The sequence below is a fragment of the Emiliania huxleyi genome, assembly GCF_000372725.1.
Source record: "Emiliania huxleyi CCMP1516 unplaced genomic scaffold EMIHUscaffold_4, whole genome shotgun sequence".
NCBI lineage: Eukaryota > Haptophyta > Isochrysidales > Noelaerhabdaceae > Emiliania > Emiliania huxleyi.
In genome coordinates, this window is record NW_005198966.1 from 2,128,364 (window position 1) to 2,152,529 (window position 24,166).

Sequence of the window (24,166 nt, forward strand, 5' to 3'; positions counted from 1 at the left end):
AAAGCAAAAACGGCGTCAAAACGTACGTAGTGGCACCCTAGAGGCTGTCCCCAATAGCAGTGTCTAGCAGCCGCAGCTCGCGGCGCGAAAACATCCGGGGCACGAGCTTGACGCGCACGAGCATCAGCACGCCGATCACCGAGGGGAAGACGAGAGCCGTCGACGGGTTGCACCGGAGAGCGAGGAGCCCGAGCAGGCAAGCGGCCTACGGGCAGGGGAGGGTGGGATCGATCTGTCTGCGTGCGTGCGTGCGTGCGTGCGTGCGTGCGTGCGTCCGCGGCGCGCGCGCGCGTGTGTGTGTGTGTGTGTGTGTGTTTTGTGTGTGTCCTGTGTTTTGTGCGGGGCGGAGCGGCACCTGTACCGCCGTGAAGCGAAAGACGGCCCATCTGCCCAGCGCAACCATCTCTCGCTCGGCGCCGTCGACGCGAGGGTCGAGCGTCCCCTTCTCGAGCCACAGCTTCTTGCAGCGCTCGACGAAGAGGTTGCCGGCGACCACGCGCCTGCCGAGGTGGAGAAAGACGCCAGACACGACCGGGAGCGGCACGACGGAGAGGAGGGGCAGCGCGAGCGACGAGGCGAGCACGCCCGCGTGGACGCCGAAGCCGGTGAGCCGCGTCTCGATCACGCGCTCCGGCTCCTCCACGGTGGAGCCGTCGGGCGCCTTGCGCGTCGTGTAGAGCGTCATCGCGCGGATCTATAGAGCAGGACCATTCTGCTCTATAGTCGCTCTCCACATCGAATGATCCGTGCTCTATAGAGGATGAGCCGCGCGTGGTTGAGCGACTCGACGGTGGCGGAGCACCTGAAGCAAGAGGTGGCGAGCCACTCAAACGAAGGCTCTGCACGGGCTGAGCGACTCGGCGGCGGCGGAGCACATCCACGGCAGCCCGCAGAGGGAGGTGGCGCCGGTGAGGAGGGCGAGGACGAGCAGGTCGAGGTGGTACGCCGCGCCTTTGCGCAGCTTGTTCGCCGGCGCGTTGACCGTTCGCACCGTGATGTTTTGGTCGAGGAAGAAGAGCAGCGCGAGGAAGACTGCGGGAAGCGCCGCCAGCAGCCGCCAGCGCGGCGCCAGCGCAAAGAGGTCGACGAGGAGCGGCCGGCCCAAACCGCATAGCCGGCCGAGGCTGCTGCCCACGGCGGCGGTCCCGGCGGCGGCGGCGGTGCCGATTGCGGCGGCGGCGGCGGTGCCGCTTGCTGCTGCGGCGGTGCCGCTGGCTGCTGCGACGGGCAGGCGCGTCAGCGAGCCGAGCGCGGCGACGGAGGGGAGGAGGGAGGCGGCTGTGACGGCGAGGATGACGAGGGGAGGCCCAAAATCGGAGATGGCCTGCGACTCGGCGGCGTCTCGGGTGAGGTCTCGGGCGGATCTCGGGGGGGCGTCGAGGCGCGTAGCGAGGGGCGGCGCCTCGCGCGCCATCGGAGAGAGGTATCGCTTCGAGCGGAAGGCGGCGGTCGCCTGGCAGAGCCACGCCGTGAGCCCCGCCGTGTTGAGGGCGAGGAAGCCGGAGCCGGCCAGTCCCGTGAAGGAGGCGCGGATCGAGCGGCACGCCTCGGCGACGTAGTTGAAGGCGAGCAGAAAGTTGAAAACGTCCTCGGTGAAGCGCGTGCAGTACCGGATCAGGCCGGACAGGTTGGCCACCGAGGCGGCGAGCAGCATGCCCGACGTCCACATGCCGACCCACGCATACATCGGCAGGAAGGGCAGCGAGAGGGCGGAGCAGTAGGCGTACAGCGCGGTCGTGAAGGCGAGCGTGAGCCCCGTGGGGCCGAGGAAGGTCATTGGCTGCCCCGCCGCCGCCGCGTGGGCCATGCCGCACACGCCGCGCGACAGGATCACCTCTGGCACGCCCATCGCCCCGTCCGTGAGCACCGACATTGCGCCGCCAAACGCGAGCACCGGCGCGAGGCAGGCGAACCAGAGGAAAGTGATGGCGGCGCACGACTTGGGCGTGAGGCCGTCGCGCCAGTCGGAGGCGTAGCACGCAAGCCTCCGGCTCGCGTCGTCGCTGATGCCGCGGCCCCACTGCACTGAGCGCAGGCCGCGCCGCCCGCCGACCGACGGGTTGGCGCGAGGGTCGCCCGTCGGCCACACGAATGAGCCAAACGAGAGCGGACCGAGGAACGGCGAGCCAGAGGCGGCCATCTCTGCCGCCTCCTCCTCGGCGCGGCGAGTCAGCATCGCCAGCCGGCGCCGCGAGGCCGGCGTAGGCGCAACCGTGCCCTCTTCGTCGGTGCCCTCTTCCTGGCGATCGTCCATGACTCGCTCAATCACATCGCGCTGGCTGCGGATCGGGCCCTCATCCGCCGACTCGCTGCCGTCGCCACTGCCACACAGCACCGGCCGCGGTGTCGCTCGCCGTCGGGACAGCGGCACGAGCGGGGAGGGGAAGGCGGGCGGCGCAAGCAGTGTCAGGACGACTGATGGGAAGTGCAAAAGCATGCAGCTTGTTCGCCCGCCAGCTTGTTCACCTCGCTTGGCACTGGCGCGCACACTGGCACTAAGATACAGTTGTAACACAGGTAGGCATGGGTGAGAAAGGAGTTCTCTGGGTAAGCTCAGCTGTGAACTTCCCCAGTTGTTTGCTCTTGCTTGCGCGTGGCCCTTGCGTGCACGCCCAAGCTCGAGCGGCATCACGCAGAGCGAGCTCTGCGCAGGTCCCGCGACCTTCTCGGGCAGGAGCCCACCTCTCCTTCCCTCCGTGCGCCCAACGATATGGGCAAATCCGCGCCGAAGCGCGCTTCCGACGCTGACCAAGACGTACGGCCCGCAGAGGCAAAGGATGGATCTGGGCCGGAGCCCCCCCCCTCGGGGGCTGGCGGGGGCACCGACGGGGCCCCAGCCGCGCCTCCCGCTCCCGTGGACTCGGCCGAGGAGCTGCGAGTGCTTCGCAAGCAGCTCGAGCGGCTCGAGGCTCAAGCCGCACAGCCCGCCGCACAGCCCGACGGGGGAGACCCCCCACCGGGCGGCGGCGGCGGCGGCGGCGACGGCGGCGGAGCGGGCGGCAAGGCGGCCAAGGACCGCGAGCGGATGCGCCCCGACCCTCCCACCCCCGCAGACTCCGACGCCGACTCGTCGGAGGACGACGTGGGCGGCGGTGGTCACCGCGGCCCCCCCCGCCTCGGCGGCGGCGTCGGTCGCGACGATGCTGTCGGCGAGCGTTCGGCTCGCCTGCGACTACGACAGCGACAACCCCTTCGAGCGGAAGCGGGGACTGCGGCAGCGGACCTCGCACTACTCGCCAGCGGCGGCGGGCGACACCGTGCACGCAGAGCTGCACCGCAAGCTCGGGGCCGCGAACCAACGGGAGGTGTGCACCCTCCTTCCCTCCCTCTCGTACATGTACGACCTGTGCGCCGCTCGCTTGTGGGTGAGAACGGAGTTCTCTGGGTAAGCTCAGCTGTGAACTTCCCTGTTGTTTGCTCTCCCTCCCTCCCTTACCCGGTTCATGACTTGCTAGCGGGACCTGAGTATTGTATTAAAATACTGTAAGGCCTATCGGTTCCCTGGGCGTTCACTATAGCGCTCGCTTGCACCGCAGAAAGAATTTTACGAGGCCGGTGCGCACGTGTCGTCAACGTCATCATCTGTCTCGCGTCCACCCATACCGCTTTGGTGCCCAGTCCGAGCCTGGCTGTTCTTCACCTTCCTACCTAACCCAAGCACGACACTGGGCACGGGACTGGCGCGCACTGGCACTAACACAGGTACACAGAAAAGAATTTTACAGGGGCGACAATGTGGGCGTGTTTTCTTTCTTTCTTTCTCTAGGCACGGGACTGGCGCGCACTGAAAAGTTTCCAAAAGCACTAGAATTTTACAAAGGCTCTTGACAGGGTGGCCCGCCACAGCGACCCCTGGAATTGCGACTTGCCGCTTTCGCACGAGTTTGAAAAGGGCGACGGACGCTTGCGTCCTAGCCTCCAACAAAGCCTCCCCGGCGCAGAGGGGCCCCCGGAGGGATGCACAACCGACCCACGCCACGCCGCTTGCGGCGGTCCTATCCCCAGCTCCGCTGAGGTGCGTGCGTTATTCTTGGCTCATCGTCGACGAGGAGCGCACGCCACCCAACGAGCCCAACGAGCCACCCAACGATGTCGGTTGCGCCACCCAACGAGCCGCCGACTCGAGAGCAGGTCCGGGCAGCCCTTCCAGAGACCAGCATCGCCGTCTCGCTGCCAGAGAGCCTCCGGCCAGTGCAAGCACCCGCTGATCTGGTCAAGGCGATCGTTGCGTTGCTCGGCGCCGCACAAAAATCGGCCGGAGCTCCGTCCAAGGCGGCCGGTCGATTTGCTGTGCTGCTCGTCACTCCTTCCGCCCCACGCGCTGCGTCTTTGTGCGGATTGCTGTCTCGTGCAGGCCTCAAGGTTGCCAAGCTCTTTGCGAGGCACCTCACCGTCGATGAGCAGGCCGCCTTCCTCTCGACGCATGCGGTCGACGTCGCGGTCGGCACGCCCAACCGCCTCTGCCGCCTCTGCCGTGACGGGCTGGTCGACCTCTCGGCGCTGCGGTACGTTGTGGTTGATGCGACGCCCGATGCCAAGCAGCAGACCATCTTCAGCCCCGCGGGCAAGGGCAAGGGGCGCCGGCCGGACGCAGCCGAGCTCGCCGCCCTCCTCACAACGGGCAGCTTTGTGGATCGGCTGCTCAAACCGCGCGCCCCAGTGCTCTGTCCGGTCGTGCTGCCGACGCCGGCGGCGCTCGAGGCGGCTACGCCCGTGAGCGTGCGGCTGCAGGGGCGCGGGCGCGGGCGCGGGCGCGGGGGCAGACGCGGTGGCGGTGCGGCCATCAAGAAGGCTAGGCGGCCAAAGGGCAGCTGAAGCTGCGCTCACAGATCCTACGACTCCATGGAGTATTCACTCCCGTTCCTCACCTGCTACAGCCTACACGTCCAGCGATCCGCCGATCCTCCCCCAGTGCCCAGAGATCGGATACAAGGTACGCCGCGTGTGTGTGCGCGTCGGCGGTGTGTAACCTTTGGTCCGTAAAAACAACTACGCCCACCCTTACCGTGACGTAGTTGGTTGCAGCACGATGCTCTGTGTGCGCCGATCCGGGTGTAATACATATACGTGTTGTCTCGTTGCGAGTCTTGAGAGAGGTGTCAGGTGAGATATACGAGAGAGGAGGGGCGGGGGGGAGCCAGGACGCATGCGGCATGCGCAGGAGACAATATAATCCGAAGTGTTGGCTGCCGCCACCGGGCCAGGGGAGACCACATGGAGAGAGAAGCCTCTGTGCCAATCTCTGCCAGATGAGCACCGTGGCGCATCGACCGTCTCGTAGCCCTGCTCTGTGCTACGGGTGCGGCCTTTTGCCAACAACAAGCTCGAGGCGAAGATCAGCCGCGGGGGCGATGCTCTGCACCGGTCGCTTCTCGCCTGGCGGCAAGACGACGTTGATGGTCTGGAGAGGGCAGCTCCATGCCGACTCTGGCCAAACTGCGGCCGCGGCGACGTGGAGAGACCCGTCCCGTGCCGTCACTGAGACACTCAGCTGCGTGCCTGCACCCTGCGCCGCGTCCGACACGCCGTCGTCCTCGACCCAGCATGCCTCCGCCGCCACGCCGTCGAACGCGGGATCGGGTGGCAGCGGAAACACGCGCACCGTGCGGCTGATGCCTCCGTCGAGGGCGGAGCGCGCCTCCGGATCGGCGAGCGGCACGCAGCAGCCTACCCATCAGGAAGCTCCTCAGTACCGCGCTCCATCCTTCTGCTCCGCGCGGGCCACGCCCGCCGGCAGCGGCGAGGAGCGGGATGCGGTCGAGCGGCGCATCCAGCGTCAGCGTCTCTCCGCCGGGATGCCAAGCTCCGCCGTGCCAGTCCCACCAGCCGCGGCCGCCATTCTGAGGGAGGTAGACGTCGCGCCGCCGCTCGCCTGCGTCGAGCACGTTGGCAACGAGCAGCGCCGGGCCGCACATGAAGTCGTCGCTGGGTCGCCAGCAGCGGTCGTCCTCCTCAAAGTCGAACCAGGTCGGCCGCAGCGGCGGCACGCACTCGTCGCGCGCCGAGCGAAGGAGCGAGTAGAGGTACGGGATCAGCGCGTAGCGGAAGCGGATGGCGTCGAGCACCAGCGCCGCCACGCCAGGGTGGAGCCAAGCCGACGTCGGAGGCCCGCCCGCGTTCCACGAGTGGATCGTGAAGCGAGGGTGGAAGACGCCGCTCTGTACCCACCGGACGAGCATCTCGGCCGGCGGCGGCGGGCCGGCGAAGCCGCCGACGTCGTGCCCGGTGTTGAAGCAACCGGAGAGGCCTACACGCGCGTCACACACTGGGCTCCCGGACGGGGCCGGTGTGGGCCCGGAGCGCAGGGGCGAGGTGCCGAGGCCGAGCCCCATCCACAAGTTGTACCGCAGAGTCTTCCACTCGGTGTAGTTGTCGCCGCTCCAGGTCTGCACGTAGCGCTGCATGCCCGGCATCCCGCTCCGCGAGATGAGCCACGGCCGCTCGCCCGGCGCGTGCGCGCGCTGCGCCCGCCAAGACGCCTGGCACATGAGCAGCGCGTGCAAGGGCCGCACCAGCCGGAGCGGCACGCGCCGCCCAAACCCGTGGCAGAGGGCGTGCTCGTCCTCGATCGCATACTCGTTGTTGTCATTCCAGGTGCCGACGATGCCGCGCCGCAGCAGCGCCGCGGCCACGCGGTCTTGCCACCACGCGGCGGCGGCCGGGTTCGTAAAGTCGAGGTGCGAGCCTGAGGGCGGGCCAGGCGGGCGAGAGGTCGGACACGCACGTGCGCGCTCTGGCGCTGCGCGCTGCCCGCATTGCGCGCGGCGCACCGTCCGCGTCCCAAAACATGGACCGCTCGGGCGAGTACGCCGCTGCCGACGGCGTGGAGGGCCAAAACACCGCGCCCGAGGAGGGAGGCGCACCCGCCGCCGCCGCGGAGGCCGCGCCCGAGGCGCCGACGAAGAGGGCCGCCGCAGCGCAGGCGGCGTACTCGGGGTGGTCGACCAAGAGGCAGGGCCTGCGAGGCGGCGCGAGCTCCGTCGCTGCCGGGCCACAGCCTCTCGCCGGGCGTGGGGCTGGGGCGTGAGGCTGGGGCGTGGGGCTGGGGCGTGGGGCTGGGGCGTGGGGCCACGGGCGGCGGAGACTTGATGTTGGCGGCGAGGCGCACGCCAGCGGCGGCATAAGCGGCGGCGAGCCCGTCCGGGTCGGGCACCTTGCCGCTGTTCCACGTGAAGACGTGCCGGCGGCCGGCGGCGGAGGAGGAGTAGCCGCTGGAGAGCTGGAAGGAGGAGAGCGGCACCTGCCTCGCCGCGCACTCGGCGAGAAAGGCCTCGAGCTGCCTCTGGGCGTCGGGCGCATCGGTGAAGGCCATCGTCGAGCCTGCGGCGGGGGCGTGGAGGGGCGTGGAGAGGTCGGTGGAGGCGTGTGGGGCGGCCAGGCCATGGAGGGGGCGCGGCAGGGAGGGTCGCTCGCCCGAGTAGCCGAGCGACCAGCGCGGCGGCAGCAGCGTCTCGCCGGTCAGCCACGAGAAGCGGGCCTAGTGCTGACAGCCTCTCGGCGATAGCTCATGACTCACACCCCTGAGTCTCGCCGCTCCGCCACCGAGGAGCGGGCCGTCACGCTGCGTACCCTCGGCCCGAGCAGCACGTAGTAGTCGAGGTCGCCGCACTCGGCCTGGTAGCTCGCGAAGAGGCCGTGGTAGTTGTTGAGCTCGCACCCAAAGTCGAGCGCCGCCCGCGCCATCGAGTCGTAAAAGACACCTGACGGCAGCACCGCCTCCGCGGCTTACCGAGCCACTGTGAGAGCTGCCCTCGCGCGTCGCCTGGGATGAGGCGCACCGTACGCGCCGCCCCCCCCGCGAGAGACCGCGCGCAGCGGCGGCGGCTCGCCGTGCCCGTCCGGACCGAGCGCCTCCGGAGGCTCCCCCGTCCCGGAAGGGTCGGCGGAGCTCGCGCACGGCTTGCCGATGTAAAAGGGGTAAAACTTGTAGAGCGGATCGCTCCGCTCGGCGTCGTACCCCATGGCGTCGACGCAGCGCAGGTCGAATCGCCGGCCCGCGCGGTTGAGAGCTCCGCTGCGCTCGCCGCACCCAAAGTAGGCGTCGCCTCGCCGGCGGGAGACGTAGTGCGAGACTCGGCCGTCGGCGCCGACGTAGTACGCACCCGTCGGGCGATCGCGCAACAGGAGCTTCCAATCACCAGTCGCCTCGTCATGCCACGCCCATGTCAGCCTGAGCGGCTCGCCCACGGCAGTACCCACCGTGACACGCAGGCGGCCGGTCGACAAGCGAACGGAGCCATCGACGGTACGCTCGAGCGTGGTGTCGGGCATCGCAAAGCCTTCGGTGCTCTCCTTGGGCCTACCTTCCTCGGGGAGCGACGCCATTCCGGGAGCGACCATCCACGAACGGTCTAGCGCACGGCCCGATGGGCGGAGAAGCGAGACCCGGATGATGTCAACCTCGACGCACGTAAGGCTAAGAGTCAGACCCCCGCCGATGTCTAGCGTGCAGCCGCCCTTGTGTTCGGTGAGTCGCGGCTCGCGAACGAGGCGAGCAAGCATCGTTTGTTGTTGAATTTTGGCGTTCGAGCTGGCTGGGTGTGTGTGATGAGTGTGTGTGTGCTGGGGGGGGGCGACAGGGGGGACGTGGCCCTGAGTGATGTGTACGCCCACTCAGGGTGTGTGGCAGCCCGCTGGCTGTGTGTCTTGTGAGCTTGTTTGTGTCTGTGTGTCGCTCGAGCGTGTCGTGATGTCTCGCGTCCACCCATACCGCGTTGGTGTCCAGTCCGAGCCTGGCTGTTCTTCGCCTTTCTATCAATCAATCAGCTCACTGGCACTAACACAGAATCGGCGAGGGACTGCGAAGAGAGATAGGAAGAGGCAGACGGCCAAGAGGGTGGGCGACGGCTAGCAACACACCTTCCTTCCCGTGAAATCCCTGTGTGGTGGCGGCGTGCCGTCCTCCCATCCCTCCTTTGGGTTGTCTGTTTTCTCTCTTTCTTTCTCTGGGCACTAACACAAGAAATCACGACTCTCGAAAAAAAACACAGGAACACCCGCGGAAATAAACTTCAAGGCACCGGACGCGACCGGCCTCAAAGGGGTTCTGGGGGTCCGGCCTCCTCGCGCGAGGCATGGGTTTCTCTAAAGCCCTCAACAACTACAAGGGAGCGGTCACGACAAACGGCAAAACTTCAAGGCTTTTTATGTCCTCGTACCTCGAGAATGGCAGCCGAACTTGTGATGGGGATATCGAGGGGTCCCGTACCATGCGGAATCGACCCTATCCAGTGCTCAAGTGCTCAAGTGATGGGATACCCTCGGAATCCAACTGCATCCGACGGCGGCCGAAATTGTTTTTTGTTACTTAATCTGAAAGGGTTGTGAACACAAAAGGATAAGCGCTGTCTCTACTCAGCTGCTCCGCTTGACTTACTTACTTTATCTATGAATGAAGCGTGAACAGCGTCACGAGTTTGACAGCGTTCCTTTGAACGATCTCGGTGAAGCTTGGGGGTTATGCGATAATCACTGTGATTTTGTGTGAGCTCTGTGTCTTGCCTTACCAACAACAACCTAACATGATCTGCTATCAACGAACCTAAAACAAACATACCCCAAAATAACACACCCGGGACGGGTTGTCGGTTGAACTAGCGCTGAGTGTGTTACGTGCTTTGTGCGTGTGTAGTACGTCCTGAAGTTGCTTTGTCTGCGTCTTCGCCCGGCCTCCCCGCCCGCTCCGGTCAAGATGTGAGCGCACCGCACCACTCTCCACTGTCTCTCACAGGTGATAGAAGAGGCACAACTCTCAGTGAGAGAACGATGGGCTTGCCCATCCCGGAGTGGTTCGATACATAAATCCGAGACGGTGTGAGGGGAGGCGTCCCGGCGGTCTCAGGCCCAGTGAGGTAGTGCGCCAGACTCTGAGGGAGGGTGTAGAGGATGTAGAGTGTAGAGCGCTGTAGAGCTGTAGAGATGTAGAGCGCTCTGGAGAGCTGTAGAGCTGTAGAGCGCTCTGGAGCGCTGTAGAAGAGCGGCTGTAGAGCTCTACATCCGGCGCGTGACGATGTGAGTCGCCTGTAGAGCGATGTAGAGGCGCTCTACAACGTGAAATCTCTACAACAAACTCTACATCATAAGGGGCGAACGAGGCACGGTCGCTCTCCGACATGAGGCGCGTTGCACTTGCCAGTGCTGCCCTGGCCTTCTGTCTGCCCGCCCAATGGGTGGCAGGTGCCTCTGCTGCTGTGGTATGCCTCACGGCTGCGACTGGCCGGCGCCTCGGCGCGTCAGCTCGGCTTGGCGCAGCGATCGTGGCCAGCGCAACTCGCCTGGACTCAACGCTCAGCCAGGAGCTCCCGCACGCGCTGGCGCGAGTCACTGCTAAAGAAGCACAGCGACGAATGCGGCACCGGCGACGCATGGGAGGCTGGTCATGACGCTACAGCGCTCTATCTACACTCTCCCTCAGGCCAGACTATCCCGGATCCTGCTGAACAAGCTCCTCTTGTAGCTCGATCGGTCACACCGCCACCACCGCCGACGTCTCCTGGCGAGATGATGGAGAGAGAGGGGGGACGACACTGCTTCTTTCTGCAGCGACCAGCGTGCGTGCACCCACCTCGATCCTTTACCGTGTTTGTTATGACCCCCCCCAATGAACACACCAGTGAGGGAGGGCGAGACGATCGAGGGGTCCCGTACCACGCGGAATCGACCCTATCCAGTGCTCAAGTGCCGGCGGCCGAGTGCTCGCCCTGGACACACTCGATTCCTGCATCGGCCCTCCTCGGCGCTTTTTCGCGTAAAACGCCAAACCGCGACGTGCGCTCTCCGATGAATACCTCAGGACGGTCCTCGGCCTCAGCCGCGAGTTCCGGCTCCGCGGGTTCCGCCTCGTCTGGCTCGTCTGGCTCCTCATTCTCAAACACCGGCAACACTGCTGCGGAGAGGAGCGAGAGCTTCGAGGCAATGCGGCAGCACAAAGCCCAGTTCAGCAACTGCGTCGAGCAGCCCAGCGGATCAGGCAACTTCATCCTACCACTGCGCAAGAAGCTGCTATACGCGATGCCAGGCCTCGGGTACTACATGATCCGTTACCTGCGGACGACTCAGATGAAGAAATTCTATGCAGGCCACTGCGCAACACCCTCGAACACCGCAATTTCAGCCCCTCAGCCCCTCAGCCCCTCCGCAGATTGGCTCGGCGTACCTCTTTGGTGGATCGCCTTTGTCGTCGCGCTGGCGGTGTCTCTCGACGCGCTTACCGACCCGCTGATTGGTTACCTGAGCGACTCGAGTCGTTGCACGATACGCGGCAAGCCGATGCGGCGCAGGCCATTCATAGCAGTCGGATCGCTACTGCTCTGCTGCCTTTACCTACTGCTCTGGTCGCCGTGCCTGTTTTTTGGCAGCGAGTGCGGAGTCCGGACTCCGCACATCTGCGACTCCGCCGCCCCAATTTCTGGGCCGGCTCCTCACTACTTTCTGGTCCTCTACGTTCTCTACTTCTGCTCACTGGGTCTCACGCTCATCCCGTACGAGGCGCTTGGGGCTGAGCTCACTCCGGGCCATCGCGACAGGTCCAACCTCATGGCGACCTATTTTGCAGCGACTGTGATTGGCATTCTGTTGGCCATTGTTGCCCCTATGCTGGTGAACAAGGACTCAGGTGCCCATATTTGCACACCATCACTCAGCGTGCGGAGATGCTCACCCTTCCTGCCTTCCACCCGACAGACACAGGCCTGCTCGTATTTGCATCAATAGCGTGCGCAATCTTTGGAGGCGGCGCTTGGGGAGTCGCTTGCACCATGGAGGAAAGAGCGCCGGAGCACGGCAATCCGCCGCCCGTGCCATCGATGCTGAACTGCTTGCGCAATCCGGTGTTTCGCGCGCTGCTCTTGAACCGCCTGATCGAATCAGTCGGCATGGAAACGCAATTCACGGTGCGGGGACGGGAGTGTGGAGGACAGTAACCCTAATCCTAACCCTGACCCGGGAGGAGTTTAGGTCCTGCCATTCGTGGTGTCTTACGTGATTGATCCGGAATACGAGCGTGACGGCACCCCAGTTGTGGATGGTATGGATGAAGACACCGTGTTTACGCTCCTTGGTGGCGGCTTGCTGCTCTTCCAGCTGCTTTCGATCCCTCTGTGGCTCAAGCTTACCCATTGGAAGGGGAAGTACATGGCCTACCTCGTCTGGAACGTAGTCCAAGTCGTTAGTATCGCGTTGAAGATCTTTGTGACTCACCATTCAATAGTGGCGGGTGCCATCTTCGCTGTGCGCTCCACTGCCCTCCCGGCCTGGTCCACTGGCAACGCGTTCACGCAAGCGCCACGCAACTTGCTCAGGTGCTCTGGGGCATCGGCGGCGGGGGCTCTGAGTTCCTCATTCGAACGATCTTGGCCGACGTGTACGAGGTTACCGTCGGTCTACCTGTCTACCTCCACCAACTCTCGTCTCACGGCTCCCTCTACTTGTAGCACGACCAGCTGATCACGGGCGAGAGGCGCGAGGGCGAGTTTGGCGTCTACATTGACTTCTTCGGGGAGAAGCTGCCGCAGATCCCCGGTCAAGTAGTGCCTTTGATGCTCATGTCGTCCCTCGGCTATGTCGCCAACCAGCATCCGCAGCCGGCGTCCGTTGTGTGGCTGCTGAGGTCGCACCGTGGACGGCCTGGTTCCCTCGCTCCATCCACCCACGCTACAGACCTCCCGTGCGCCGCAGGCTATGCTTTTCGATCATCCCCGCCGCTACGGGACTGCTCGCCGTCCCCATTCTGCTATTTCTGTACCCAGCGGCCGCCAAGGATGATAAGAAATTCCTCGACGAGGTGCAAGCCGGCCTCGCGCGCCATCGAAAGGGCCTAGCCGCAGTCGACCCGGTGACGGGTAAAGTGTTGTTGCCGCCAGCGCAGCTCCAGGCCGCAGTTGACCCGCACGCTGTGCTCAAGGGAAAGAGTGGCAGCGTCGGCGTCGGTGGCGGCGACGGCGAGCAAGCGCGCATGCGAGGTCAGCGCGCGTGCGAGGCCTTCGACCACTTTGCTTTGTATGAGCTGCGTGCGGCGATCAACAGGGGCGAGAAGAAGGTGCTTGTCTTCATCACCGCGGTCCACACAGCATTGACATTCCTCGCAATCTGTGCGCTCGTGGTATGGGCAGCCTTTGACTGGAAGCTCAACATCACAGGCAGCATGGCTGCCGCTCCAGCCTGCAGCGCAACGTCGCAGCCCGGCGTGCTCGATTCGGGAGGCTGCAGTGCGGGTTTTTACGGCGTGGCATGCGCGCTCGCGTGCCCGGGACTCGAACTGGTGGGGACGGAACCTTCCGAGTATGCTGGGCTGCCGTGCAGTGGGTTTGGCTCGTGCGATGCTAGTGGCGTTGCCGAAGCTGGGCTGACCGCTATCTGCGAGTGCGACGAGGGCTACGCTGGGCCGGACTGCTCCGAACCAGCATCACCGGCGGAGGAGCCGCTCGCCTTCCTTCCGATCATCGTGGCCTTACTCGGGTTCTTCACCTTCCTCTTCTTCATATCGGTCTTGCGCCTGCGCGAGGCTGTCCGAATCCAAAGCGCCGGGCAGTTTGTGGTTGGGGGGCGAGACGTGACGCTTGAGGTGGCCGCTCCAACCTCCCCTCATTGCACTTCTCCTTTCCCTCTTCCGACTTCTCACGCTCGCCCTCGAAACCCCGCCCCACAGACCATCGCTGTGCGCGTCTCGCAGCTCACCGACGTGTCGCCCATCGAGACCAATATTCGCGCCTCGACCTACGAAGGGGAAGCGACTCGCGGCAGCGTGAGGTGGATTTGAACTGTTCGGAAAAGCGATGTGACGATGATACCTCAGCTCCGCGTATCTCCGAACCGATTTTCACACTTCCAAAATCGTATTCCGAAAAGTCACACTCTGAGGTTCTCTCTGTTGGACGGGTCAGGGGCGGTGGGGGCGAATCGTCGTGGGGAACACGAATCGCGTGGGGAACACATATCGGGGTTGTTCATGCAAAGCCAACCAGAGATGCATTGTGTGTTTTTGCGCGCGCTTCTCAGCGCTCTCGCTTAATCGCTTCTCCACGCGCGCGCTCTCAGAGAAGTGTGACGGCGTCAGTCTAGTAGGCGATCCACCCCTGAATGCACTCAAGCAGCGGCGCTGTCCTTCTTCTCAGCAACAGCAGCTTCGGGACGCTCGGTGTCGACTCGCAGCTTGCGGAAACGAGCGGCGGGGTCAGCTGTCGGCGAAACGTGCTTCTCGTGCGGCGACGTGACGCTGCGATGAGCGGCACGAGATGGTGCACCCGGAGCTGCCGGTGGGCGCCGTGCGGGCGGAGTAGTGCGCGGGGACGTGCGGGGGGTGGGGGTGGAGGAGTCGAAAGCCGAAGAGGGGGATTGTCGGCGCCGAGAGCCCGAGCCAAAAGATGTGGAGGGGTCCCAACCCTTCCCCTTTGAGGAGGGTGATCCCGCGGATCGTGGCCTTGCCTTCGAGGGCGAAGCAATTGCCGATCTCGAGGGGGAGTGATTCCACTCTCCACCACGCCACGACAAGGTCGACGAGGCGAACAGATCCGGCGAGCGCCTATAGGGCCGACGCTGGGTGAGCCGTGCCTTGACAAGCAGAGCAGGGGAGCAAACACGCTGCACGCATGCTCTCCGCGTACAGCAGCTGTCGGCCTCGCGCCGAGCCCGCCTTCAGCGCGGCCACGTTGAGAGCTTGCAGCCTCTCAATCTTGGCCTCGTAGTGGGCCGCGTCGGCGCTGCGGTCGTCGAGGCTTGCCTCTAGCTGCCGATTGAGCTCCTGGACGCTGCGCTGGTGCTCCGTGATGCTACGGTCGCGCTGGGCCTGGAGATCGCGCACCTCGTCCTCACGCATCCGCTGGAGATGAGCGACCTGCTCCTCGAACTCGATCTCGAGCGCACGCTTCTCGCGAGTCAGCCGTTCCACCTGCCCATGCAGCTCCAGCCGCGACCGCTCGGAATGCGCTCCCCGCTGGCAGGCGTCTTCGCGGAGCTGCTCGTTGCTCTCGCGGAGCTCGAGCAGCTCTGCTCGGTCTGCCGCATGCTCAGCCGCCGCCTGCTCGGCCGTCTCCTGCACCTTCGCCTCGAGGGCTGCAACTGCGCGCTTGGCTGCCTCGAGCTCGGAATGCATCGAGTCGTTCTCGCCCGTCAGCCGGGCGCGCTCCGCCTCGAGCCGCTGCTGAAGGGCGTGCTGGACGTCAGCGGCGCGCGCCACGTGCGTCTCGTGATCAGCCATCAGCGCCGAGATTGTGTTGTCGCTCTGCTCTGCCGCCGCGCTAAGCGCGATGTGCAGGCGCTCGCGCAGCTGAGACACATCTGCAGCGTGGGCCATCTCGGCAGCCCGGGCCTTGGCCTCGAGTTGCTCTGCAAAGCGCTGCATCCGGTGTAAAACGTGGCCGTTGGCCGAGAGGAAGCCGCGCGCCTTGTGCTGCGCCTCCGGGCCGTGTGGTGCAAAGGCGGAGTCGGCCGCAACAAGCGAGGCGGCAAGGGCACGCTGGCACTCGACGCGGGCGCGCGAGGAGTTGTGGATGGCGTCCTTGAGCACGACCCAGAAGTCGTTGTTGGCGGAGCCGTGGTCGTTGATCTTGTGCGGAAGCGCGGGCCGCGCGCGTGCCGCTACACTCCTCGCCATGGGGACGGTTTCGCGGACGCAAATCGTTTCGGTCAGTGCCGTGGGGGGGGGATAGGTGCAGGTTTGGTTAAGTATCTCTTGGAAATCAGCACACATAGCTCACATGATTTTCAGTGTATGTAGCTCTTACGAACATACCCGAGGGTGAACTGCTGACAGGGTTTGCGATGAGGAGCGATCCGAACGTGGTATTCGGGTGATCAGATCACTACCGCCGAAGCGCAAGCGCTTGGAGCAAGGGAACTGCCACGTATGGGTCCCAGACTAGCACCCCACCTCGCGAGCCGACGTTCTGGCTCAGCGAGGTTGCTGCGGAGCACTCGCGGACCGGTTCTTCTGGCCCAGCGAGGCCGCTGCGGGGCACCCGGCGGCTCGGTTCGCTCATCAGCGCAAACTCGGTCGTGCAGAAAGTAAGGTGTGTGTGTAAAGGCGGCGCGGCACGGCAAGGGTCGGCGGTAAGGCGGCGCGGCGGCAACAGACGGCAGGCCAGGGCATCGGACGGCGGGACAAACGGCACGGGGCGTGGCACTGTTGAGAGGATCGGCGGTACGGCGGCACGGCGGTAACGGACGGCAGGGGGGGGGGGGGGCTAAACGGCAAGGGCGGCGCGGCACAGAGGAAGGAGCGGCACGGCAGGGAGGAGCAAGGACGGCGCGGTAACATTTTCAGTGTCTGTAGCTCTTACTAACATGCCCGGAGATTTTTGCTTCGGTGCGCGGCCTGTGGGATAACATGTAAATTTGCCTGACAACATAACAAACAGATACATGTACACAAACAGAGAGTTTCAAACCCGGTGTCGAACCACCAGCCCGACGCTCACGGATCCAAAAATCGCTTCTCATCGCAAACCCTGAAAAAATAGTTAACCTCCGAGAAACCCATCGGGCCGCTTCTCATCGCAAACCCAGTCAGCAGAGTCCTCCTACGGGAACGAAAAAAGTAAGAAGACACGTGCGCCCAGAGCCGCGCAGGCTGTGGCTCAAGCCTTGCCACCCTTCCTTGCCGAACCCGAACGACGCTTGATAAATGCGCCGCGCGCTGCGGCGCACCTCATCTCGCTTGCACCGCAGCGGCGCGCGCCACTTTTCCGCCGCCGCGCCTGTCCTCGGCCAGGACCACCGGCTCGTTGTGGCCTCGCCGGCGCCGCCGCTGCAGCTTCCTGCGCCAGGCTCCCTCCCAAACTTTTCGGACTTCATCTGCTCGGGCTTCGCCAAGAATGGCGACAAGCCTGCTGTGGTTGTGGACAACCCGGAGGGGCCGGCGGACGTGAGGACCTTTGCGGACCTGCTCGCCGACGTGGGGAGCGTGGCGCACGAGCTGCGCTCCGTGCTCGGCTTCGGTCCGGGCGACAGGGCGCTGCTCATCTCGCCGAATCACGCGGACTACTTCACGGCCGTGCACGCCGTGCTGAAGCTGAACGGCGTGCTCTCGCCGGCAAACCCGCTCTACTCAGCGACTGAGATCGGGAGGCAGCTCGAGGACTGCGAGGCGACGGTAGTCATGGCGCACCCCTGCTGCCTGGAGAAGGCGCTCGAGGCTGTCCGCGCGTCGGGGCGGGCCGACGCCATCTCGGTCCTCGTCCTCGGAGCCGACGCGCCCGCCGGCGCGACACCGCTCGATGCGCTGAAGGGCACGGGCGCCGCGGCGCCTTTGCTCGGCGCGGTGGAGGACGACCAGCTGGCGGTGCTGCCGTACTCGAGCGGTACCACCGGGATGCCGAAAGGGACGATGCTCACGCACCGCAACCTCATCGCCAACGTCCTCCAGTTCGAGTTCGTGGACGGCCGCTTCTGGAGCCGGGGCGGCGAGACGCTCGTGAGCCCGCTGCCCTTCTTCCACATCTACGGCTTCACGGCGTCGCTCAACATATCGCTCTACTACGACTGCACGTGCGTGACGATGCCCGCCTTCGACCTCGAGCGCTTCCTCTCCCTCGTGCAGGAGCGGCGCTGCACCAGGGCTCCCTCTCGCCTGCCGCCTGCCGCAGAACAGTCACCGGGCCGCGGCCGCCGACGCGCCGTGGACGTGTCCCCTAGGCGCAGCTCGTGCCGCCGATCATCCTCGGCCTGGCGAAGCACCCGCTCGTCGACTCGTACGACCTGAGCTCACTCAAGACCATCGTATCGGGCGCCGCGCCGCTCGCGCGCGAGGTTGGCAACGAGTGCGCCGCGCGGCTCGGCGTGGCCGTCAAGCAGGCACGGGGTGTAGGGTGAGAACTGTGGTACGACCTCCAGGTGCGACCTCCGGTGGGTTATGATGATCCTGATGGAGCCTTGGCATTGTTGTTGCCGTGCGGGTGAGGATGTCACTCGGCGTGGTCGTCAAGCAGGCGTGGGGGATGAGCGAGCTCGCGCCGATCGGCAGCGTCAACCCAGACGGCGACAACCGGCCGGGCTCGAGCGGCGTCGCGGTCGCCTCGATGCTGTACAAGATCGTCGACCCCGAGAGCGGAGAGCTGCTGCCGCGCGGCGAGGAGGGCGAGGTGGTGTGCACGGGGCCAAACGTCATGGCGGGCTACCTCAACAACCCGGAGGCGAACGCGCACGCCTTTGACGCGGACGGCTGGTTCCGGACGGGCGACATCGGCTACGCCGACGAGGACGGCTACCTCTACTTCACGGACCGGCTCAAGGAGCTGATCAAGTACAAGGGCTTCCAGGTGCCGCCCGCCGAGCTCGAGGCGCTGCTGCTCTCGCACCCGCAAATCGTTGACTCGGCGGTGATCCCGGTGCCTTCCGACACGGCCGGCGAGGTGCCGCGCGCCTTCGTCACCCTCGCGCCAGGGGCGGACTTCGACGCCGACTCCATCGCCGCCTGGGTCGCCGAGCGGGTCGCGCCGCACAAGAAGCTCCGCGGCGGCGTCGTGCAGATGGTCGCCCCCGACGCCATCCCAAAGTCGGCGGCGGGCAAGATCCTAAGGAGAGTCCTCGTGCAGAGAAACAAGGCGGGCGAGTTCGACCCGCAGGAGTGATGACACGCATGTACTGTACACACACCGCACAGCTCAGGGGCGCACCCGCCTCATGGATGTCCGGCCGGGGGCGGTTGTGGGTTGATCTGTCCCACCACACAGCGCGTCTCGCGTAGTCCAAGTCGCGTCGGCTCTACAAGCGATAGAGACTGTGTGTGAAAAGCCCGTTTTTAGTATAAAACGCCGATTCGGCGCGCCCACGCCACGCGGGGGTCCTACACATGCACATGTACATGTTGCACATGCATACGGCTACGCGCGCTAGAGCCACCCGCGCGCCTCGCATCCCGCCTTCAGCCCCTCGTACAGCGCAAGCGTGATGCCGAACTGGGGCGCGGAGCGCAGCACACGCTCCGGCCCTCCCGCGAAGAGCCCCGCGACCCCGCCCTCGGACAGGACACGGCGGCCGGCGGCAAGCGGACCCACCCCGCCGCTCGCCAGGCCGCGCGTCGCCCCGTTCGCACCGACGACCGCCGCAGCGCCGTCTCTCAGCTCCGCCGGCTCCTCGCGCTCCTAACGGAAACGGCTTGCCATTGGTCCGCCTGTCTAGCTGCCTACCATCTCCAAGCCGCCTCTCGCCACGCACCTCCTGCAGCCGCGTCTTGACCACGTCTGCGGGCGTGGTGAGGTACGCAGCGGGCGCCGCGGCGAGCATGCCCGCCGTCAGCGAGAGCAGTGCGCCAGTCATGTGCATGTCGCCCTCCGCCAGCATCGTCCTCGCGCTGGCGTAGACGGGGAAGAGGATCGCGCTGAAGAGCGAGTCGCGAGCTGCGCACGCTGCAGCGCCGGTGTAGAGCACTAGCGGATTCGAGGCCGCCCCGAGCCGCTGCAGCACGCCAAGCGGGCTGTCCGGATTTGAGGAGAGCTGGAGCCGCACCTTCACGATCTCCAGCGGATTGGTGGCAACCACCTGGCACAGCCCCGCCAACGCGCCGGAGAGTGCCTCGCCGAGGAGCGGAGCACTCTGGTCGTGCACAAACAGCTTGATAGATTTCTCGGGTACGACGCCCGTAAGCTGAACGCCGAGGCCACTGTACAGAGAGAGCAAGCCCTCACTGCGTACCAGCGAGAGGGCGGCGCGGACTCCACTTCCACCGTAGCTTTTCTGCGCTGTCTCGCTCTGCAGCCGTGTTTTGATGCTGTCAAAGGGATACACGGCCAGGGCGCCAGCGGCGCCAGCGGCGCCAGCAGCGGCAAGATTGACCACTGTTGGAGGTGGTGCACAGATTGCAATCCCGAGGACGAGAGCGACGCTGAGCATCGTCTGTGACAGTGCGACAGCGACAGCACACGTCCCGGGTGCCTCCGGCTTTGACTGAACGCGCCCCGGCAGCGCCCAGCTCTCGGTCGGAAGATGCTTGTCGCGAGGTTCGCGGGGTGGATTTTCTTTGGCCGCGTTGGGTAGCGAGTATTGGTGTAACCCGAGCCACGGAGGCGTGTTTTCTGACGGCCGACCGTCAGTGCACGGAGTTGCCCCTTCTCCGACTGCCCCGGCTAGTTCCCGAGGTCGTCGGGTGTGACCCCTGCGGAAGAATTCTGCAACCCAAGTCCCTCTCACAGCAGACTGGCGCGGACTTGCACCACAAAAGGCACAGCAGACGGCTTGAAGAAGGTCGGCTTGAAGAATTTGAATTCCGGCTTCTCGTCGATTCTCGTCCTGCCATCCCTGTCCTCCTCCCCCATCCTCCCTCGTTTGGGTTGTCTGTTTTGTTCCTTCCTTCCTTTTTCCCTCTCTTGGGTTGGGTGGTCTCATTCTTTCTTTCTTTTTCCATTTCTGCATCTGATTGATTATTTTCTTTTCTTTCTCTGACTCTTCGAGATTTAGGTATGGGGGAGAACGTCATCTCACACAGGCCGGCGACCTCCCTCCCTTGCGTTGATTATTTTCTTTTCTTTCTCTCTCTCTTCGAGAGGGAGGTATTATGTGGGAGAACGTCATCCACACCGGGCCGGCGACCCCACAGCGCACCGTGCACGCTACCGAGAGGCACAGCCACACTTAAGGCTGATTGGCTAGACGAGCGGCCTACCTCCAACGGGGAAGTCTGACGAACGGGGGAGCTCTGATCGCCGTACTCACCGGGACGCTGGTGAGGTGACGGTGGGAGGGCGCCCCCCAGACAGCCCCTCCCGACGGGGACGCCACCACCCTCGCCCAGGGATCTACAATGCTGTCTTAAGGTCCGACCCGACAGGTTCGGCACCGGGCAGACGCACTAATCCTCCCCCCCGGTTTTCTCGCTCAGGTTTTCCCCTCAAGTTAGCGGAGTTAGCTGCTAGATTTTGCTTGATCAAAAGCGGCGTGAGATCTGGATTTCTCTCCTGGTCCTTCAGCAGAGAACGTTTGGCTCGCACGACGCACGCGCAGCGCGCACGTTTGCCGCCGCCATGCTGGCGCTCCTGAGGCTCGCGATGCCGGATTTTTTCGGTGCGCCTCCCTCCCCCCCCCCCCAAACACGGGCGCACGTTGGAGCGGCCTCTCCGAGCGGGAACAGCCAGTAGCCTACTGGCGCCTCCCAGTGTCAACTCCCCTCCCCTTGCTCTGCTCTGCAGGGGCATGGCGGCGCCCAGACCCGGGTATTTCCCCCCGGGCGCATTCGGATCACCCGGGCTCCCTCCCCGGTCGCCGGTGCTGGCGACGCCCCTTCAACCGCAGCAGCAGAGCGCGCGCAAGCGCACGCACCCGTCGGCCGAGCCTACGCCTATTGTGCTGCACACCGTGGAGCGCGGGTCGCTGCACGCTACGGCGCACGTCCCGACACGCGCTCCGCTCGGCTCTCTGCCCGCCACCTTCCAGCGGTATACCGCGACCGTCAAGTTCGAGAGCGGCCAGTACATCGCCGTCGATGGCGTTCGGCCGACCAACTGGCAGGCATGCCCAACACAGCCGGCGGCGGCTGCGGCGGCGGGCGAGACCAAGAAGCTGAGCTTCTCGCTCGACCCGGAGGAGATCGCGCACGCCCACGCGTACGCTGAGCGCTTCGGGATCCACGGGCGGCCGGTGCGCCCGAAGGCAGGTGCCGGCGCCAGCCCCGCCGCCGCTCGCGTGGAGGAGAGGCCGCTCAACAACCTGGTCCTCGCGAAGCTGGGCTACGGCGGGCACATGATGTACACGGGCGACGTCCTCTTACTCGTGCAGCACTACGAGCGCATCATCTCGGCGCTGTCCACTGAGCTCGCCGCCGCCAAGTCGATGATAAACGTGATGTCGGGCGTCATGCGGCGCGACGGCGCCCGCGGCCCTGGCGTCGGCGCGTACAGCCAGCTCTCCGCGTCGAGACAGCGGGCCGTGCGCGCAAAGTGCCGGCCGCACTTTCTCAAGGAGATTGAGTACGCCGGCGGCACTAGGAGGGAGAACACGTTCCTCCTCCGCGACATCCTCTCGAGCTGCGTTTGCCCGAAGCAGGGCCAGCTGATCGAGCACCGCACCTACACGTCCGACGCCATCACGATCCTCGCGACGGACCCGGGGCTCAAGAAGGCGCTGATGGCGTATAGCTGCCGGGAGCGTAAGCCGACCCCGACCCAGTGGGTGCGGATGAGCGCGATTGGCGGCGTGACGCAGCGCGGGGTGGACATCCTCCGGCCGGTACTCGGCCAGGGCGTGGGGTGCGGCCACTCGACGCAGACGGCGGCTAAGGCCGACCAGCTTCTCCACATCAAGGGCACGCTGCTGCTGTGCGCCTGTACGTCCGTGCAGCTCTCCGACGCGCCGCTGGACGAGCAGCGCGAGGCGCAGGTCGAGGAGTTCAGGAGGCGCAAGGCCGAGCTCGCAGAGGAGAAGGCGGAGTTGCTGCAGGGCCTCAAGGACGGCACCTTTCAGCCGCCGCAGGAGTCGGGCGACGAGGCCGCGCCCGTCGAGGCGAACTCGGACGACGAGGACGACGACGACGACGCGGACACTCGTCGTCAGGAGATCCCCCACGAGGTGGACGACGAGGCGGACCAGGGGGAGGGCTACGGCGTAAAGGCGATGGTCGATACGCTGCAGACCCTCACCATTGTGCGCCTGCGCAACGAGGTCATCCTCCCCGGCTCGCTGCAGCAGGGGATCGGGGTCAAGTACTCGTACGACGCCGCCACCCACAACGGCAAATCCTGGACCACCAGTTTCACCGAGTTGAAATGCGTGGGCGTGACTGAGCGCGAGTGGGGCAGGGCGGCGGTCGACTTTGTCCTGCCGTCGGCCTGCTTTGAGGGCAAGGACAACGCGGGCAACCTCGGCCGGCACTTCAAGCCGCAGGTGCAGCAGGCGCTCGACCTCTCGGGCAAGGAGCAGGAGATGGACTTCGTCTCAAACCTGCCGCCCGACCTGATCCGCCGCGCTGCGTCAGGCCGCGTCACCATGAACCGGCTCCCCCTGGCGAGCAAGGGCGTCGGCGGGACCGACTTCCGAGGCAAGAAACTGCGGCCGCAGGAGGGTGACGCCGACCTGCCACTGCGCGAGGTCCTCGTCGAGAAGGGGAAGCTCACGTTCCAGTTCCTCTTCCCGATGGACGGCGCGAGCGCGCTTGCGACGGCGGGCGTCGGCATCGGCGAGGAGTGCAACAATATCCTCAACCTCATCCCCAGGGGCAACGGCTACCGCCTCCTGGCGCTGCGCAAGGTCCCCTCCGGCATGACGCCGCGCGAGTTTGCTGCGCTGCAACGCCCCGGCGACCCCGCCTTCCTCGGCCAGCTCGCCTTTGCGCAGCAGCACCACCGGCAGCCCGAGCTGCAGACGATGCTGCTCCAACCGCCCGTCGTCGCGACCATGTCCACGACGGGGCACGAGGCGACGTTTGGGTGCAGCCGTCCACCGTCTACGCCGACCCGCTCGTGCAGCGGATCTACAACGAGGACTCGTTCCAGCCGGCGGTGGACGGCGCGCGGTACGACCCGGCCAACGCGATCGGCACCGACTCATTCGCGGACCACCGCTTCGTCGAGGAGACGCTGCTGCGCGTGCCTATCGAGCGCGACTTCAATTCGCGACCCCTCGGCCCGAAGGCCTTGGTGCAGCACCCCGAGCTCCTCCCGAGGATGGTGTTCTGCGTCTTGCATGGCGCCGTGATGCGGATGCCCGAGTCGGAGATCGGTGCGATCGACAAGCCCGTGCGCGACATTATGGAGGCGGAGGGGGGCTTCGGCGCCGACAAGAAGAGGGCGGTGGAGACGGCGAACTCGACGCTCAGGACCTTGCTCGGCGCCAAGTGGAAGTACGCGCTCACCGTGGACAGCAAGACGAAGAAGGCCAGGACGCCCGAGCTGAGCGGCCAGGCAGGGCGCGCGCTCATGTGGGACATCCTCAAGGAGAAGGCGGACGTGGGGCGGACGGGCAACTTCCGCTCGCACTTCTTCCAGAACCGCGCCAAGCTGTTCGACGAGCTCGGGCTCACCGCGAACCGCGCGCAGCTGCCGCAGCAGGCAGAGTGCCTCCGGCACTGGGCCAAGGCGGCAGAGGTGGGGATCAAGATGAAGCCGACGGCCAAGGACCGCGAGACCTTCTCGCAGGAGCTGGGCTGGTACACGCTCAAGTCGGCGGCGCTCTTCCCCTACCACTTCACCTGGTGCGCGAGCGGGGGGGGGGGGGGGGATCCATTCAAAACACCCTCACAAAAACC

General features: G+C 65.5%; 8 protein-coding genes across 8 annotated transcripts; 3 read left to right on the plus strand and 5 right to left on the minus strand.

Moving 5' to 3' along the window:
• Positions 1–37: 37 nt before the first annotated feature.
• On the minus strand, positions 38–685 carry EMIHUDRAFT_196760 (hypothetical protein; the record flags this gene model as incomplete). Its single annotated transcript, XM_005770840.1, has 2 exons — positions 38–205; positions 362–685. The coding sequence occupies 2 exons, from the start codon at positions 683–685 to the stop codon at positions 38–40; spliced, it is 492 nt and encodes a 163-aa protein (XP_005770897.1).
• Positions 686–717: 32 nt separating this feature from the next.
• AE2 (HCO3--transporter) lies at positions 718–2,437 on the minus strand (the record flags this gene model as incomplete). Its single annotated transcript, XM_005770841.1, has 3 exons — positions 718–802; positions 876–1,124; positions 1,467–2,437. 3 exons carry the CDS (start codon positions 2,435–2,437, stop codon positions 718–720), a joined length of 1,305 nt encoding a protein of 434 aa, XP_005770898.1.
• Positions 2,438–5,293: 2,856 nt separating this feature from the next.
• On the minus strand, positions 5,294–8,522 carry EMIHUDRAFT_461465 (hypothetical protein; the record flags this gene model as incomplete). Its single annotated transcript, XM_005770842.1, has 6 exons — positions 7,779–8,522; positions 7,570–7,700; positions 7,086–7,477; positions 6,771–6,958; positions 5,726–6,685; positions 5,294–5,667 (listed from the first exon to the last, which is right to left on the minus strand). Exons 1-6 carry the CDS (start codon positions 8,500–8,502, stop codon positions 5,294–5,296), a joined length of 2,769 nt encoding a protein of 922 aa, XP_005770899.1. The 5' UTR covers positions 8,503–8,522.
• A 2,392-nt stretch (positions 8,523–10,914) lies between these two features.
• On the plus strand, positions 10,915–13,756 carry EMIHUDRAFT_196765 (hypothetical protein; the record flags this gene model as incomplete). Its single annotated transcript, XM_005770843.1, has 7 exons — positions 10,915–11,614; positions 11,689–11,891; positions 11,956–12,228; positions 12,300–12,368; positions 12,432–12,607; positions 12,676–13,561; positions 13,646–13,756. The coding sequence occupies 7 exons, from the start codon at positions 10,915–10,917 to the stop codon at positions 13,754–13,756; spliced, it is 2,418 nt and encodes an 805-aa protein (XP_005770900.1).
• Positions 13,757–14,518: 762 nt separating this feature from the next.
• EMIHUDRAFT_196766 (hypothetical protein) lies at positions 14,519–16,489 on the minus strand (the record flags this gene model as incomplete). Its single annotated transcript, XM_005770844.1, has 4 exons — positions 14,519–15,573; positions 15,866–15,983; positions 16,279–16,309; positions 16,413–16,489. The coding sequence occupies 4 exons, from the start codon at positions 16,487–16,489 to the stop codon at positions 14,519–14,521; spliced, it is 1,281 nt and encodes a 426-aa protein (XP_005770901.1).
• Positions 16,490–16,571: 82 nt separating this feature from the next.
• EMIHUDRAFT_432437 (4-coumarate--CoA ligase) lies at positions 16,572–17,820 on the plus strand. The gene is made up of 2 exons (XM_005770845.1): positions 16,572–17,552; positions 17,630–17,820. The coding sequence occupies exons 1-2, from the start codon at positions 16,619–16,621 to the stop codon at positions 17,803–17,805; spliced, it is 1,110 nt and encodes a 369-aa protein (XP_005770902.1). The 5' UTR covers positions 16,572–16,618; the 3' UTR covers positions 17,806–17,820.
• Positions 17,821–17,951: 131 nt separating this feature from the next.
• Positions 17,952–18,735, plus strand: EMIHUDRAFT_432438 (4-coumarate:CoA ligase). The gene has a single exon (XM_005770846.1). It carries the CDS (start codon positions 18,012–18,014, stop codon positions 18,561–18,563), a length of 552 nt encoding a protein of 183 aa, XP_005770903.1. The 5' UTR covers positions 17,952–18,011; the 3' UTR covers positions 18,564–18,735.
• An 89-nt stretch (positions 18,736–18,824) lies between these two features.
• On the minus strand, positions 18,825–20,246 carry EMIHUDRAFT_196768 (mitochondrial carrier protein; the record flags this gene model as incomplete). Its single annotated transcript, XM_005770847.1, has 3 exons — positions 18,825–19,076; positions 19,150–19,920; positions 20,139–20,246. 3 exons carry the CDS (start codon positions 20,244–20,246, stop codon positions 18,825–18,827), a joined length of 1,131 nt encoding a protein of 376 aa, XP_005770904.1.
• Positions 20,247–24,166: the final 3,920 nt, after the last annotated feature.